Here is a 17,057-nt window from a genome sequence, read left to right as displayed (position 1 = left end):
ATCCAGGTTAGACGGAGAAGGCAGCGGCGCAGCTATGGACAGGCCTATGAAAAGGCCTGCAATAGTGACTTTGGCGATTGAGATTTGCATCCTGCGCTTTCGACAGATTGTTACTGCTATCTGGTCAAGGTGACCTATCAAGATGTGAGCACGTTAATCCCAGTTGAGGAGCCTGGGATGTGAAGGTTTTACAGCTGCTCAAAAGAACAATTCGGATACGATATGTTGCGATGAGGCTTGTTCCATGGTACATGCCCAAGATGTATCATGATTGGGTTCCTGGGTCCTGGGTCTACCAGGTACGCTACATGCACTATATAGCAGGCAAACCGTGGGTCACGATTCGAAATGGTGGCAAAATAATAATACTAACGTTCAAAGACACCGTCTGCCTCCGTAGAGTGGATCTGTAGCTGTAACAGTAACGTGACTATCACGTCAATTGACAATCGAGGCAGTCACGATGCATCGCGCAAACAAAACAACACCTGCATGCACCACGGTGCCCCTTCGACACTTCACACCACACCAGACCCCACCTCCAGATGTCATTCTTACCGCGAAACGAAACCGGGCCCACTTACGTAACCCATTCTTACCTATCATTACACAACTATCACATTTTCCGCTTCAAAAATGCTGCCTGCCGAAGTTCGCAGTCTGAAGGCGTTGAGCACGTTAGGGGCCGCGCTCACGCTTCTGTCCGCTCCGGTTCTTCTTTGGCGTCTTTGGGGTGCATGTAATGCGCCCATGCGGCCGTTGTGTTGCGGGTTGATAGCAGCTTTAAGCTTCATGTTTTGGTAAATTCGAAAAGAAAAGTTGGTCCCGGCACTTTCTTAACGGTAAATTTCATGTAGTTACGGGATCGTCGTCATTCTTTGGGAATGGCTTAAGCCATCCTCAAAGGAGTTGCGGTTATCAACATGTTCACCTATTCTCTCACGCGTAGGGCTATATTATCTGTGTTTCAAGATTTTTGCGCAATGGACGCGCAACCACAATCTAAACCTACAAGAGAAATGTACGTGGATTCCTTACATAATCAAAACAGTTACCATCATCACGTTACTTCTCGAAATAGTCGTACATATAATTTGGTGGGTGTTAAAGTGCAAGGGCAAGTCAAGAGCACTTCCTAAAACAATCAGATTCTATAGTGAAGTCGCATTCCAAGCCGAAACCTTAATGAGGATCCTCCTTCCCGCCTACTTTTCTAGACTTCTATTTCTTCGCGGTGGCTTCTTTGACAAAACTTCGACTGCGATATCGAATGTGAAATGGCAATCCATCATCACAGTAGCAGTCACCATAGCCTGGGGTATTATTGAGCTTGTCTTACGTATTTTGGCGGAGACAAGGAACAACAATAGCATACCTGTTTTGTGGTGCGAGCATGACTTCAGAAATGCTCACACAGTTCTGTTGGGACTTTTGTGTACCAGGAGTTTCTCGAAGGGCATAATGATAATTCTGCAATGTATGCAGAAATTGCAGATAATCTATAAGGGCGTCAAATATGATTCCTCCAGTCTACCTGTGCTGGTGAGGATTTATCAGATGACGGTCTTGATTGCGCCGTATGAGCCTGAACATCCTAATCATGGGTCGTCATGACATGGTGTTGAGTGTCGGGGTTTGGGATGTTCTCCCTTCTTCAATCTTTTAGTCATAGTTTACTCTCACTGCTTTCCTATATTTGGCGGATCATGCCAAGATGACTGAATGAACCCTAGGACCTTGTGATACCCTTAGACAGGAGCTCAAGGCATCTGGAGCCTACACATCTACGTGCAGCTTCAACAAGTCTTACTGCACTGTGTTACCCCAGGGTAAGTGATACAGTACTATGATATCCGACATAGAACTCACGCATTGCCTTCGCAATTGCGTACTTGACTCCACCGCCACCCATTGTGACTCGACGTCGTGCAACGCATCCCCGACCCCCTCAACACGCGCCCGAACAGCTGGCGTGCAGACGCCATCTGCGAGGCCCGCTCCTTTGTGGTATAGGGGATTTGTAAAATGGTAAGGTTGCATGACATTCAATCCAGGGCATAGTGTTACGGAAGGTGTAGTTTCTTCTTTGACTTGTTTGGTCCCGATCTTCAACGTAAGGATCAAGATGATGTTTTGAACTAGTTACCAACCAGATTGTCTGGGAGCAAGAGAATCTCTCACGACGGAACCGCATCCGCTCACATGACGCGTACAAAGAATATAATTACGGTCGCGCTGGGGATACGAGAGTATGTGTAAGTCTAGAGGGAGCACAAGCTAGTCAGGTGAACAGATGCACTGTGGCACATCTTGTGCGATGTCGGATACGCTAGAAGCCCCCTTCACCCACTCCGATAAAGCAAGGCAAAAGGAAACCACGCGGCACTTACAAAAAGAGACAGATACGCTTGAAAAGGAAGAAAGCTGGCCAAAGACAGCCAGACATGTCAGGACAGGCACAAAGTTCGCAATGCCAGGAGGTACAAAATCAGGGATGCCCATGTACAATGTATGGGAGACTCCCGGAAAGCAAACTGGTGCAACCGAAGATACGGGAGTAACAGAAGGAAAACAATGAGGCAGAGTACAACTTCAAACGCAACATGACACCCAAAGCCGCGAGGCCGATCTTCTTGCCTTTCTCTTTCTCTTTCCCTATCGCTAAGATAACATGTGTGCCGCAAGGCGGTAGTTTTGTACACGGGTATCGATGGTGTCCGCGAGGACGAGGATGTCTGATATGTGTCGTGATTCGTGATGCAAAGGAACGTGGTGTTTTGTAGAGAGTGGTCCAGCAGTGCTAAATGCGACGTTCAAGACGCCGAACGCGCGCCTTGAAGCCCTTTACTATCTCGCCGATGCGCCGCACCTTGTCGAATTCGACCTGGAGCTCGTCGATTTCGCGCAGGATGGCCCGGAAGCGCGCGATTTCGGCATCGGCATCCTGGATAGCGTGGCCGGCGCGGTTGGACTGGAGCGTCGTAGCCGTCTGCGTCTGCTGGTTGAGCTGGATGGGATTGTCAGTAGGCGTCGGTGTAACGTGTTCTCCCGTGCATGTCCGGACAGACAGGACAACGTACATAGTGCCAGCGCTGCTGGATCGAGTACATCAGACGGTCAAAGTGGGCGCTGAGCGCCTGCAGGCTTGTGGGATCCAGGAGGAGACGGCCCTGGCTGGATGCATGGGACGCGGCGCGCGAGGAGGAGCTGCCCTGCTGCGAAAGGGCTATCTGCTGGTGCTGGCGGAGGAGCTGGACTTCGCTCTGCGAGAGGCCCAGTTGGTTGTCGGGGATGGAGGTGGACATCACACTCTCTTAACACCATGGTCGGACACAGAGCACACCATGCATGGCACCCGATGCAAGACGAGAAGAGCGGGCCGTGGCTCCAAACCACGCAGCGATGCGACGACGGACCACGGATTGGGAGTTGGCGACGCCTATATGTTGCACAGAGGCCCGCAGATGTGCGGCGGCCAAGCCCAGACGAGGGTGCGAAAAGCAACGAAGGCCTGCACACCCCCATTCCACCGACCACCCTGACATGGTGGCTGCAGCCCTGCTGCGCAATGGCCCGCGTGCATCTGCCTTCTGGGGCCGTCGTCCGTTCTTGACCTCTGAGCACAGCAGAGCCTCCGCAAAAAGCGCCGACCACGGGCGCTGCACTGCACCCGCGCGTACCTGCTGGACGCGCCGTGCACGACGCGCTACAAGTCACCAGAACGGCACCCTCCCGCCTGGCTTGGGCTCCTTCAGGCGCGGACAGGCACCTCCGGCTGCACACCTCCAGCTTCCCACCGGGCCGGGTCCAGCGCGGCACGTCAAACTGCCCCTCCAGCTCGCACAGTGCCGCCCCAGGGGCGTAAGAGGGGCTTTTGCCCGATGGAGAAGGTGCCCGTCGTGCTTGCTTCGCCGTGTGGCCGCTGACTTGCCCGCTGCGCATGTTGGCTCAGGCACGCGACTGCCGAGGCGCATTGGGCCAGACGAGCATGTACATGGCAAAGCATTGATGGCAAAGGTGCGTGGTCAAGTGTGTATGGTATTACGCATGTCTACGGTCTAGCAACCGCACCTTGAAGGCGGCGACGCTTGTCGCTGCGCACGAGTGAACATCGTGCCTCGACAAAAGAAACGCACTCGTCTGTATCAACGGAGAAAAAGAAACGGGGGTATAAACATCCAATCCCAAGCCTCCCGCTATGCACACTTCCAAACATGGTAAAGAAACAGATAGGCCTCGAAGCGCGCCATCACAGCGCGTAGTTCTCGGCATGCAAGAAGATCTCGTCCCTCGAGTTGCCGCTCCAGACACTCCTCTGCATGTCTGCCACCGTCTCGCTGACGGCTGTGCGCATTCCTGGGGGTCCACACACAAACACGCATGTTCTTCGTCCAAAGTCGCGGCCCATCTCCCGGAGCAGGAATTTCAGGTCTGGCCGCCCGTACTCGGTCGACCACCCATCCTTCTTCTTGACCGCCGCCGGGAGGAAGGCGAACCGCATTAGATTCTTTTGGAACTCGGTGGGGGTCGAGGGGAACCCAAAATCAAATCCCTGTACCGACTGCCCAGCCGTGGGAGACGTCATGTTGTGCTGATATACGCTGGCATCCGGGTGGGCATTGAGCGCGGTGCTGATGTCGAGAGAAAGGTTGCGGTCCTGCCGGCGCGAGGCGATAGATTGCGGCACAGGAGTTATGAGGTCCGGGTTGGACGCATTGTATTGAGGTACATTGAGGTGGGATCCTGAACGCTTCACAGGCACCACCCGTGCTTGCGGGAGTGCCGTGATATTGTCCTCGTTCTCCGCGCGGAGCTCCTTCTCCTTTTCTGGGTCGCCTTGCGCCTCGTCGCGAATGAGTGCCGAGTGGCGCTTTGAAGAAATACCCGAAACGCGGTGATCAGCAATATTTTGGAAGGCGTCGTTAACCTTGTCGTGGAAATAAAGCGATACGGGGCGGGTGGGTGTCTTTGCGCTGACGAGGGTGCCACCAGCATTGCGCTTTGCTGTTGTGATGTAGAATTGGCATTCTACTGCTTCCGGAGGTGCAAATTCGCGACATATTCTTAGTTCCTCTTTGAACCATTCCAGTGTCTCGGGGCGCTTGAGTGCCCATATGACATGCACTTTGCGCGTTACAGCCTTTCCGTCTCGCATTTTCTTGATCAATGTGAGTAGTTGCGAGACAATCGCGGTGATTCCACTGCCGCCAGCGATCAACACAACGTCGTCAAAAGCCTCGATGCGTCGTTGCATACCACCATATGGCCCGTCGATGAAGGCGCGATAAGTGTGCCATGGGCCATGCTCAAGAGCGCTGCGCAACACCTTGTTGGTAAACCCTCCAAAAGGACGGAAGACAAGAACCATGTCTCGGTAACCCTCGCCATATTCCGACGGAAAGTCATCATCGCACAACGAAGCGATAGTGAAAGGATGGTTCTCAAAGACCGAAATACCAGGCATCCGGAGGTAGACGTATTGACCCGGCCTCCACTTCGTTTGGGTAGGTATTGTGATCTTAATCGCGTTTTCTGGCATGAGGGTGACAGCCGCCTCATCTCCGATCAACCATGACATCTTGAATGGATTAGCCCAGTTGAGATAGAAGAGCCGCATGAAGTAAGAGATGATCCAGATGCCGAGAGTTGCGAAGAGGTAGTTCCAAGACGTGAGGTAATTGTGGCAATGCCAGAATACCATGCCGAGGAAGACGATGGCCACAGGCACGTGGAGGGAAACAAATAGTTCGAACATCCAATGACGCAAGGGCTCCAGTGAGTGCACGCAAAGGAAGCACAGCGGGACTAGCGCTGCAACGCCCGTGCCGTAGGCGTAAAATCCCTCTTGACTGAAAAATGACTCGAACACATGTCGAGCTCCTTTCTCCCAAATTGGTGTGATATAGAACGGCACAGTGTGGATGATGCTAAGGATCAGACACAGGTAGGCTGCCCAACGATGTAGTACGTTCAGTCGCTCGTGACCGATTCCAGTGATATAAGTGATGATGTTCGCCTTCATCGATAGTCCAACTATCCAAGGCATCAGCGCAACAGCCATCATGCCGGATCGAATAGCCACGGGTGGTGATCCAAACGCAATGCTCTTCCAAAAGAGTGGCTGTGGGATGAATGTGTAACAGATGCCCAAAGCCAGAGCACCTATTACAATGACGCAGACAGCGAGCGAAGGGAATACTAGCGGTCTCCATCCTTTCCTAATCCGGATTTCTCGGATTGGCCGGTAGAAGATAAATCGAAACAAAGCCACGGTCTTGTTAATGAACCCGACCGATGAAACACTCGACTGCGACTTTGGAGGCGTAGGAAGCGGACCTTCGCGTGGAAAGAACTTTACAGTGGACTTGTCAGTATATAAGACTGACATCTCGTAGTCGGAGTCGGGGGAGGCGGTCTTCGCAGTTTTCAGTACCTCTTCTTGGTGGAGAGCCGTCCGGATCTTGTCCGTGAACAAGTGGTAGTACCGCATCAAGCCAGCGATAACCAGCAGCGGTATGCAGTAGTAGACATAAGCCAATGCATATTTACCGCTCTTGTTCCAGGGGTCTCGCGTATTGGCTTCTATCAGGCCTGGAGGGCTAGTGGCATTGGTCGGTAGGTTTATTCGGCGCACAAGAGTTGAGAGGGAACCAGCCACCTCGCGCTCGGCCAGTGAGATCGCGGCCTCGAAGTGCTCCAACGCTACGCCCGCCCCTGACACCAACGCCTCCGGAAGTGCTGGCATGTCGAATACTTGGGATACCACGATATGGGACGTTAGAGCCAACTGATGGAACACCTCTGCCCGCAGAAGCGTGTTCGAAAGCGTAGGGTTGGCCTAGGCCAAAACGGTGAAACTGGCAGACAATGCGTGGAGAAGTGGACTAGATGCTTTCCTACATCGAATGCGACTCTTGGTGGGCTGTGGTAACGTAGTGTAATTCGCCTTCGAGATTGGTGTACGTTCTGCAGATGGGTAAGGAACCGGGTGCGACGTTGTTTCAAACACAATAGTGGGAGGCCCAGCTCTTTCGTTTCAGCAGCAACTTGCGCAACGGATGTTGGAATACGCAAATCGAGGGAGAGGAGACCAGCGCGGTACAAATGGACCGCGCTTGGGCTTCGATGGACGAGATAGCGGGCGGGAGCTGTGCCGCTAGTGATCCTTATGTCCCTTGCTGAAGAGGAGCTCGTGTGCAGGGTCCAGGGTGCCTGCGTACCCGCGACCAACGGCATTTTTGATTCTACCGCTCACTCCGCACAAGTCTCTACGCTATTGGGCCAAGATGTGATAAAGATCGCTGGGCCAGGGTGCCGAGCAGAAAGATTGACGAAATGGGAAGGGCAATATCGCGCTCCCTGCTCGCATTGGGGCCCTGTCCGCGATGGGGAATCAGCATCTCGAGCACCTTGCACCTCTAGGCTGTGAGTGGCGAGCGCAACGCAAAGCCAATGGCTGTGGGGCGACCTGACCTGCTCGAGGCGGATGACGCTAAGCGGGAGGCGGCGTAGATGCAGCGGACGGCTTCGACAACCCGCGTTACCGTGCGTTGGTGAGATTGACGTCTTTGCAAGCATGCAAAGTTGCACAGCAGGCAAGACTCGTCTGGATGAATGCAAGTATCGTGTCAGACCCGAAGTGAGCAGTCCGTAATCCGGCAGTGGACTTCTGCTTCGTCTGTTACCGACGAGCGACACGTGAAATCGGTATGGCAGTCGAATCATGGCCAGATTTGGCGTACGGCCTCGGCAGCAGGATGCCAGTGCGGAGTCGCCATTCTTCCGTTGCGGCGTATGCGCGTTCGCATGACTGCGCGCACCCAGCGAATGACAACTATGGTCGACGTTGCATGAGACGGAACGTGCAGGTTGTGCATGCGAAGCGGGGGCTCCATGGTGTTGAGGTGTGTCGGTTGGCTGTCGAGTGCCAGGTAGCCGCCCAGCTATCCGAATCCGGCCTAGCTTCAATTCAAGCTTTGGCGGTGTCGCCGTGCACCGGGAATCGCGATAACCTTCGCTCCACCTGCGATCTCTGTCGAAGAACATGACCAAAGAGGTCAACATTCAGCAACAAAACGGCAGCCCATCGACCGCCTGGATCGAAAGAGCGTTCAGCGGCGTCGAGCCTCCCATTCTGGCGTGGATAATCACCACGCTTAGAACATTCAGTGAGTTCGCCAAAACGTCAGTGACATTGCAGCACGGCACGAAGCTCCTCACAACACCGGGCATCTGGGATAGCAGTGTATCCACTTGAACATCACGTTCTCGCATCGCACTATGCCGTTCGACAACTACCAGAATTCGGTCCAACATGCGACCCACTCAATGACCCAGTAGATAGCCTACCCATCTAAAATATTGCCATCGTTCCGTGGCCTCCCAGGCGGCCTCTCACCGTGTCCCAGCAACCGCGTAGAAGCATGTAAACGTTCATCTCCATGTTTTAGGCGCCCAGCGACCTCTACTCCGACCCGCCCAACCTGCATGTTGAATACCACACACGTTGCCGCCAGCCCTACGCGCGCATCATCCACGCATCCATGCCGGGGCCCGCATCACTATCCAGGCACAGTCCCACTTACGCGCTCTGTGGCTGCAACTCTCCTGGAGACGTGTATGTATAATATGTTCCTGCTCCAATCGATGACAGAGGCCGAGCGCTTAGATCTGGGCTTTCGAAGGCACGTACCTTGCAGGTAGATAGGGGCTTTCTTACCACGTCAGCATGATGTTTGATGAGGCGTAGCGGTAGTTCCGCAAGCGCTCAAAGTAGCAGTCATAGACGCTTGCAGTCCACTTTGGGCACGTCGTTGATACACTCGCCGTCTTTTCACACCAACCCCCAAATGACTTGCACTGAACACCCTAACCCCCAAGCTCGGCACGGATCCGCGCCTCTTCCGTCCCGCGCTGATCTACTTCCTTCCCACAACAACTACGCCGCAGGATAAATGTCGCATCCCAACGTTCGTCCTGCCGTCTTGAACATAGCCTCAAATTCAACCTCTCTGTTACGAGGGCCAAGCGCTGTACTACGTTCTAACGCGTACGAACATATCGGCTACATCGTTTCGAAACATGCCTCCAATCATGTTCATGGGTGAACATAGACTATGCTGTGCAACTGTATCGCGGGGTTCGCTTATATGCAGCATAGTATATCTGCGCTTGGCATGAAGATCGTCTGGGTCCGTCAATATCAGATCCCACAGTAAGACTCGTCACTGCCCGCCTTCACTTGCAATGACCATGTCAGACGTGTAGAAACTATTCAATGAGAACGAAAGAGGTTTCTGGGGGGGTAATTATGGTAGCTTCGAGGTGTCTGGTTTGTGAAGACGGCCACTTGGCTTGTATGGATTGATCTGTGGCCATTCTTTACAGTCAACAAGGCAGTTCTCTGGGTACGGAAGGGCGTTTATAGACGAGGCAAAGGATTAGGATTGGTTCTTAATGCTGGGTGTCGAGAAAGACGGTAAGATTGTATGATTCAACAATAGCATGCGATCCTCCCTCTTTAGCCGCGCTCTTCAAAGCTGGACGGGTCTTCTTTCACGCAGAGCACCCGGGTTTTTGCACAGCGCGTTATGTAAATGTCCCAACGTCAGTCCACTCCGCATCGTCTTCAGTATCTTGATCGGCCACAGAACAAACTCCGTGCATTCGACCTCCTGATCATCCTCCACAGCATCAATGGCTTTCCCGCACCACTCCACCATCCCTTTCATAGGAGTCAATCCCAACGCAGATTGCAGCGCCCACAAGGGCCAGGTGAGGAAGCGAGTACAGCAGAAATGTGCCACGACTACACTGCCTAAAGGATTCGTTCGCGAGAACAGGGCGCGGACAGGTACTTCCAACCAGCCTTCGAAGATGTCATCTGTAAACATGTTGCTGCGCGATGCCTCTGGCTCTGGCTTTGCTGTAGACCTTCCGCTGTCAACTCGGCTAGTGTGTGCTTCTATGTTCGAAAGGAAGTTGATGCCTAATCAGCCGCACGCAAGGCCGCCAAGTGCACCACTGTGACGCATAGGTTGATCTAAGTTTTCCTAGGCTGGGTAATGGATGTAAACGTTCACTATGGCGTGGGCGTGGTGCGGTTGATGTAGTCACGACACAAGGGCAGACGGCCAAATCAATGATTGGAAGCAGACCCCGCACGTGGGACTGATCAACACCAAGTAGCAACCTCACTCAATATCATCTGTTTTCGCATCTCTTGATGTGTTCGGTATCGTGGGTCAATCCGCCATCCGATGCTCTTGCAATAATCTCCACCTCTCGTTGGTGTTTTTGGCTGCATGTTTCCAAGGTTTGTTTCTACCAGTTGACTCGACCCAGGACTCGAGATTTATTGCCAGCAAGCTGAGCGATACAACTATTTCCCCAAAGCATCATTGCTTTGGTGTACAATCTAATATTGCTCTTATCTCTTCTGCAAGCCCAGTACGGTTCGTAACCCGAGTGTAGGATCCGTCTGGATCCATCAGCCTGAAATCCGCCAACCCCTATTCTTGCTTCGCAATGTCTGAGTCCAGCATATAACCCAAGGGTACCACCCTAAAAGGTTCATCAACGAGATTGTTGACCTCAAACAACATCTCCACGCCCTTTTGGGCTGTCTTTACGAGATCCGGTTCGCGAGTGTGTGGCTGCCTCAATAGCACCTATGTAGATGGCGTCGCGCCTCAGATAGGCGTATATTCCTTTACGTTGAATAAGTTCGAAACCAAGGATCTGAGTGCAAAGTCAAGAATAAACTTCCATGGAGGTGGGGAAGAGCTCAATGCGCACGGAGACAGGCATGGTGGCGACTCATCTCTACGAATGGAAGACCGAAGTCAGTCTGCATTATCTCGACATTCAGTTACGGATTAAAGCATTATAAGCTCGTCGAAGGCGTGCACCGGCATGCTGGTGGTTGGTATTCAGCTGCGTTGCGGGGTCCAGAGCTTCGGGGCTGATTAATGCCTGGATTTCGTCAACGCCGTGTGTGGCCCAAGGATAGCAATCACGACGAGATACAATATCCAAATTACTTGCGTGGATCTATGATTGGCTTCAGTTTAAATATTAAGATCTTTAGTGCAGCAATTCTAAAAGAGTTCGAAGCATGCGAATCCCCTCCTGTGTCTAGTATGATTATTACAAGTGATGCAGAATGGGGTCGATTCAGAGGATTTCACTTAAAGCATTCCTTTCATCCATTCTAACTGTATACTGTCCTGCTTGTGTACAATATTCTGAAGTATCGCTCGACATTCGGTGAGCCCTGGAACGCTCTTCTGGACGTATTCTACATCGTTTCTATGAGTCTGAATTTTTTTGCATGGATTCAACAGTATTTCCCGCAGGGACAGTCGAGATCTCAAGGGATAGGACCGTTGACGCCAAAAGCTCCAGACGTCAGCATACGTATTCTTTGTAGGCGATCCGCAACTTCTGGAGCGCAGTACCGAGTGATCATTCCATTAACTATGTTAACTGTTGCATCGCCGACTGCTTCGGAAACGTCGAAGGAAAGCCCGAAATCTGCCAATAGAAGATTTCCATGATGTACAAGAATATTACGCGGTTTGATGTCCTTGTACCGGACCATGTGTGGTTAAAGTGCGAGCCCGCCGGCCAGGCACCTGAAGAATGTTCGTAGCCCAATGAAATCGCCAGCCTTAGCGTCTTCAAGATAGCTAGCTACGTCTAGGTTAGCAATCGGAGTCATAACCAGGCCGAAATTAGTCAGACTGGTGTAGCTGCCCACGTACTTCACAGTGTGGTGGTAACTCAACCGCTTGAGGATCTGTATCTCATGCTCCAGCTGTCTCATAAACTTGATGCCCTCCTATTTGGGAGGACTGAGGGTCGAGACACTCGTTTACGGGCACGCTCCTTGAACGTGATCAGATTCAAAGCTTTATCAACCTCATCAAAGGCTCCCTTCCCTAGGGTTTTTTGGCTTTGAAATTGGACCCATTACTTATCCAGGAACATTTGACGGGTGCTACTTCCAGCTCACTCTACATCCATCAAGGATCTATAACATGACATTGAAGCTCGATGAAGCATGCTCTTTGATCCGGCGCTAAGCTAGCTGGTGTACGCGTTTTCTGACACGGGGAGTTGGTAAATTGAAGACACCAACCAAAGGTGGCTCTATAACTTTCCCTAAGCCTTCGAAGCTTCTTTATCCAGCACATTCAAGGGATGGTCGTCAAGTGCTTTTCTGAACGCACGCCCACCTTTGTGCGCCAATATACAATCTCTAACAAGGTCAAACAGCGGACGTATGCTGGCGACTCTGTTCTATCTGGCCTTCGCCCGAGAATCAGGATTCATATCCCGTAAAATATTTTTGGCTTCATCGATCGCTTCGGTATCTAGTACAATATATCCGAGTCCGTCACGATCTTCAGCAATTCTCGTGATATTCTTTCCTCGTCAAGCAATAGCGTCATCGTCGCATCGCTGCTGCTCTGCCCAGCCTCGCCATTCCATGGCGACGGTCATTGTTTCCGAAGGTTTCTTTGGAAAGTTAAGGCAAACACATGAATATGTCGCAATCTCGACCGCTTCTGTACGAGTGGAGACCTTCTAGCATGTCCAGCTGCTCAAACTTCATGAGCTGGCGTAGGTTTCATTAACGGAGACGAGGCCGAATGTGAAGGTATTGCGAGGTTGATACTGAAGGGAGCGGGAACCAGGAAGCCTTGACTTTGCGACCACTTCGTCTCGAAGAAGAAGTCGCGTCAAGAACAATGTGCGGAAGCGTTCCTCGAATTATTATTAAATCGAGCGGCAGCATGAGGCCGGGGCTGAAGTCCAGGAAGATTTACGTGTGCGGGCTGCAACTTACCAACTCACTCAGCCTGCCAAACCGCGCTGCGTGCAATCAGCGACGACGGATAGAAGGGCAGTGTAAGCCAACTGTGCATTAGGTATGCATGCCATCTTCGAGTTTTGCATGTATATCGGATCGAGTTGAATACATGATGCTAAATCAGTGCTCAACATAAGAACGTAGGACGGAAATGTTACAGTCACCCTGCTCGAAGGCAACACCATGCTGTATTAACGAAGAGCAATATCGTCGCCATGCTCGTTTTGTCTATGTGCCCGAAGAGTTCATGTCTGAGTTCCGGCTTGATGTTGTAGAGTATGCGGGATGCACTCTGGTACCGAACCCATCTTCAACTGTGATCTTACACGCGGATCAGGAATACCATGTTCCGCGCTCCCAACATACGAAACACATTTTCACGTCCAGAATAAAAGAACTTGACAGTTCTTTTAGACATGCTTGGATCCCCAACGCGAACGTGATTCGGCGCATCCCGCAAGTCTCCCTGCACTACTCGCGCAAAGCAGATCTCAGCGTACGTATCGCCCGCAAACAAACAAGCACGCTGCTAATTGAGAGAAAGTCAGCAGCAAGTTTCGGAACGAAGTATTAGTGCCATAGACTGGATTGGACTCAGTCTACACCGCAGCCATCTGCGGACACGGGCTGCAACTCAGGTCCTCTCGAGAAACTTTGTATAGAGAATCCTAAGGATCCTCCTACTTCCGGCGGCTGGAACCATGTCCCCCTGCCGATCTTGAGTTCCGAAAAGTCAGAAGATACGAACACGTCCTTCAGGCTGCAAGTTGAGATTGGGGTGGAGTATACCTACGTCTTCATTTCCAACCTGCAAGCGCTGCGCTCGTCGATCCGGGCCATGACGAGCACATTCTGCATTACAGCGGTATTACAACTCGAGCGCGCCCAGGTAACCGCCGAAGCCTGCCTCAAGGTCCTACAGGACGCGCTGTGCAGACTGTTGGATGCAGAAGAGGGGGAGCGACCGGACGTGGCTGAGCTGAGAGCCGAACTCACATGGATAAGGGCTATATTGAGGAGCATCACTGTTCGGTTTGATTCGGGGATGGTAGGCGAGTTGGTGTCATGATACCGCATGAGTTGGGATGCAATTGTAGCTGGAAGCAGCTTTGGAGAGGTGCCTGTGATGATCGCGTGGTTTCTCACGCGGAAGGTTGGAGCGTCGGACGGTCAGTGGTTGCTTGTCGCAATGCCCGAGTTCAGATAGTTGTGCAATGCACAAATGGGCCTTTCTTAGATGCAATTGCTAGAGTGTACTTGTTCCGGCCCTGCAGAGTGCATTGTGGGACCAATGCACGTCATTCGAGATGGCCGGTTTGTGCTTCATCCACCATGATTGGGCATCTGGCAATCCGAGGTTCGCAACAGCGGTGTGAAGGCTCGGAAATTCAAGCTCAACTGTTGGAGCCCAATTTTCTACGAGCGTTCGAGACGGCCTTGTTCTCCACATCACGGCCCCAGTTGCAGGGAAGGGCGTGGAAGAGGCGGTTTGTAACGCGTATAGTGAGGCCAACACCGACTAGTCGTCAGCGGGGACAGCAAGCCCACCGCTCCACTCGCAGGTCACGATGGTTCCCGCTAGCGACGCCGTACGTGGCGGTGAGTCGTGTGAGGTGTCCAGGATGCGTGGTATATATGGAAAGATGTTTCTCGAAAGCCATTTCTTGGCAGTGTTACGCTAGCTCAGCCGTTTCCCGCTGGCTCGGTTCGCCATGAGCCGCAGCAGCGTTGACGTCTGTTCACTTCACGATTGTTGCAGTTCCCGCAGCTCACGCAGCTCCCGCTATTCTTCCTCCACGCGCCGCCGCCGCCTGGTCTACAAGCGCCCATATTCCGCCGCTGCTGCCTCGAGTGCAGCATTGCGCGGCTTGTATGTGCTGCCTGGTGAGCTTGCGCACCCCGATCCCCCACCGCGCTGCCTGCCAGGCGCCGACCCAGCAGCTCTACTGACACCATCGCCAGATAGCGACAAGATGCCCTCGATTTTGTCCGACGAAGACAAGCAGACGGTGAAGCGCACCGTGCCCAAGCAGAACAACAAGATCCACGCCGTTGCCGTCGCGAAGCTTTACATCGCCTACCCGGACAAGCACCAATGGACCTACACGGGACTGCAGGGCGCCGCGGTGCTGGCCAACGACCTCGTGGGCAACACCTTCTGGATCAAGCTGGTGGATATTTCGGTACGTGTACAGATGCCATCGCAAGAAAGAGACGCTGATACGAGTTAGCCGACCAGTCGGGGTGTGATCTGGGACCAGGAAATATACGACACCTTTGCGTATAACCAAGATCGCGTTTTCTTCCACACTTTCGAGCTCCAAGACTGCCTTGCGGGCCTCTCCTTCGCCGACGAGAAAGAGGCCAAGACGTTCAAGAAGAAGATGGACGACCGGGAGAAGAACGCCCATAAGAACACCAAGAACAAGCCGTTCGGAGCGGCTGTTGGCAGTGGAGGCGGAGCTCCAACAAATGGACACAAGAGTCACGGTCTTCTGGGTGGCATTTTCGGACACAGGCACTCAACTCCTACGCAGCAACCGCAGTCTATCATCCCACCGAGCGTTACTTCGCCCACCACCACGAACCAGTCGAACGTGAGCAGCGCTAGGAGTTCGACAATCGACACAAGCGATCCGTCATGGCAACCGTTGCTGAAAGAACTGCTCGCTATGGGCATCACGGAAGACCAAATCGAGGAGAACGCTGATTTCATCAAATTATACATTGAGCAGCGCAAAGCAAACGAGAAGGTGCAAGCAGAAGAAAAAGAAAAGAAGAGCAGGGCTCCTCCTCCGCCTCCTCCGAGTGCGCCACCAACTAAGGTTTCTCTGAGTCCTCAGAACACTGGCGCATCCTCGAAACGTGGGCCTGCACCCGCACCCCCGCCAGCTCGCAGGACCCGAACAGACGCCTCGAGTATCAACCGTGCTTCGTCTGGAAGCCCGGCACCGCCATCGCCTCCTCGACAAGCAACTCCTCCACCGCCTCCTGGGCCACCGCAGCCCAAGTTCCGGGCGCCTCCCCCATTCGCAGATGCTGGCAAGCTGGCGAACGAACCTCCACCGCCACCGGCGAGAGCCCGAGCCTCGTCGAATGTTGCGAACCCAGGGCCACCGCCTCCTCCACGACCACCGAAAACACCCGTAGAAGATGGCGAGAAATCATCAGCGCCGAGGTTCGGTGTTCCACCACCATTCACAGGAAGCCGTGTACCTTCTGGTCCGCCACCGCCTCCGAGTCGAGGGCCAGTCCCTCCACCTCCTCCAGCACGCGATACTCCTGCTCCTATTTCTAGCGCACCACCTCCCCTGCCCCCGAAGACCGCAGCAGCACCAGTACCGCCTCCGCCGCGTCCGGCGCACAATGCTCCACCACCACTACCGCCTTCTGCATCTCGTCCAGTCCCGGCTGCACCGACAAACGTAGCTCCACCACCTCCGCCTTTACCATCATCGAGCGCACCTCCACTACCACCTCCTCTTCCGCCGACGAACAACGCGCCACCCCGCCGCCTCTGCCACCCACGAACAACGCACCGCCCCTCCCGCCCACGAACAGTGCACCCCTCCACCTCCCCGATGCCTGGAAAAGCGCCACCACCACCATCTGGCGCCGCGCCACCACCACCTCCTCTCCCTCCTGGCTCTGGCCCACCCCCGCCGCCTCCAATGCCCACTGGGTCTGGCGCGCCTCCTCCACCTCCACCGCCGCCTCCAGGCGGTGCTGCTCCTTTGCCGAAGGCCCCAGCCGGTAGAGATGGCTTGTTGGCCGATATTCGTGGTGGTGCAAGATTAAAGAAAGTCTCAGACACAGAAAAGCGAGACCGAAGTGCGGCAGCAGTTCCTGGTCAGGAGCCGTCTGCAGGAGCTGCCGGTGGTAGCGGACCTGGAACGCCGGGTCCTGAGGCTGGTGGTTTGGCTGGTGCGTTAGCTAGTGCGCTCGCAGCGAGGAAGGCCAAAGTTAGTCACAGTGGTAAGTGCATGATTCCCTACAGCAGGTTGCAAAAACGCTAATGATTTGCAGACGATGAAGACGACAAGGACGATTGGTGAATGAATCTTCCACACATGATCAGGAGTATTACGTCGATAGTGCGGACCGCTAAATCTCATTGATCCCCCTCCAAGCCGAATGGGAATGAGTATAACGAGCCGAAGGATTGCGGCAGATGGCATGC

At 53.4% G+C, this 17,057-nt stretch overlaps 3 protein-coding genes across 3 annotated transcripts; 1 reads left to right on the top strand and 2 right to left on the bottom strand.

The window, feature by feature from the left end:
• Nucleotides 1–2,800: 2,800 nt before the first annotated feature.
• On the bottom strand, nucleotides 2,801–3,305 carry N0V89_004018 (uncharacterized protein; the record flags this gene model as incomplete). The annotated part of the gene is made up of 2 exons (XM_056212811.1): nucleotides 2,801–3,007; nucleotides 3,081–3,305. 2 exons carry the CDS (start codon nucleotides 3,303–3,305, stop codon nucleotides 2,801–2,803), a joined length of 432 nt encoding a protein of 143 aa, XP_056073119.1.
• A 944-nt stretch (nucleotides 3,306–4,249) lies between these two features.
• N0V89_004017 (uncharacterized protein) lies at nucleotides 4,250–6,745 on the bottom strand (the record flags this gene model as incomplete). Its single annotated transcript, XM_056212810.1, has 1 exon — nucleotides 4,250–6,745. One exon carries the CDS (start codon nucleotides 6,743–6,745, stop codon nucleotides 4,250–4,252), a length of 2,496 nt encoding a protein of 831 aa, XP_056073118.1.
• Nucleotides 6,746–14,850: 8,105 nt separating this feature from the next.
• N0V89_004016 (uncharacterized protein) lies at nucleotides 14,851–16,932 on the top strand (the record flags this gene model as incomplete). Its single annotated transcript, XM_056212809.1, has 3 exons — nucleotides 14,851–15,060; nucleotides 15,109–16,852; nucleotides 16,904–16,932. 3 exons carry the CDS (start codon nucleotides 14,851–14,853, stop codon nucleotides 16,930–16,932), a joined length of 1,983 nt encoding a protein of 660 aa, XP_056073117.1.
• Nucleotides 16,933–17,057: the final 125 nt, after the last annotated feature.

The sequence above is a fragment of the Didymosphaeria variabile genome (assembly GCF_027946475.1).
Source record: "Didymosphaeria variabile strain IMI 356815 chromosome Unknown scaffold_3, whole genome shotgun sequence".
NCBI lineage: Eukaryota > Fungi > Ascomycota > Dothideomycetes > Pleosporales > Didymosphaeriaceae > Didymosphaeria > Didymosphaeria variabile.
This window is presented reverse-complemented; position numbering and strand designations above follow the sequence as displayed.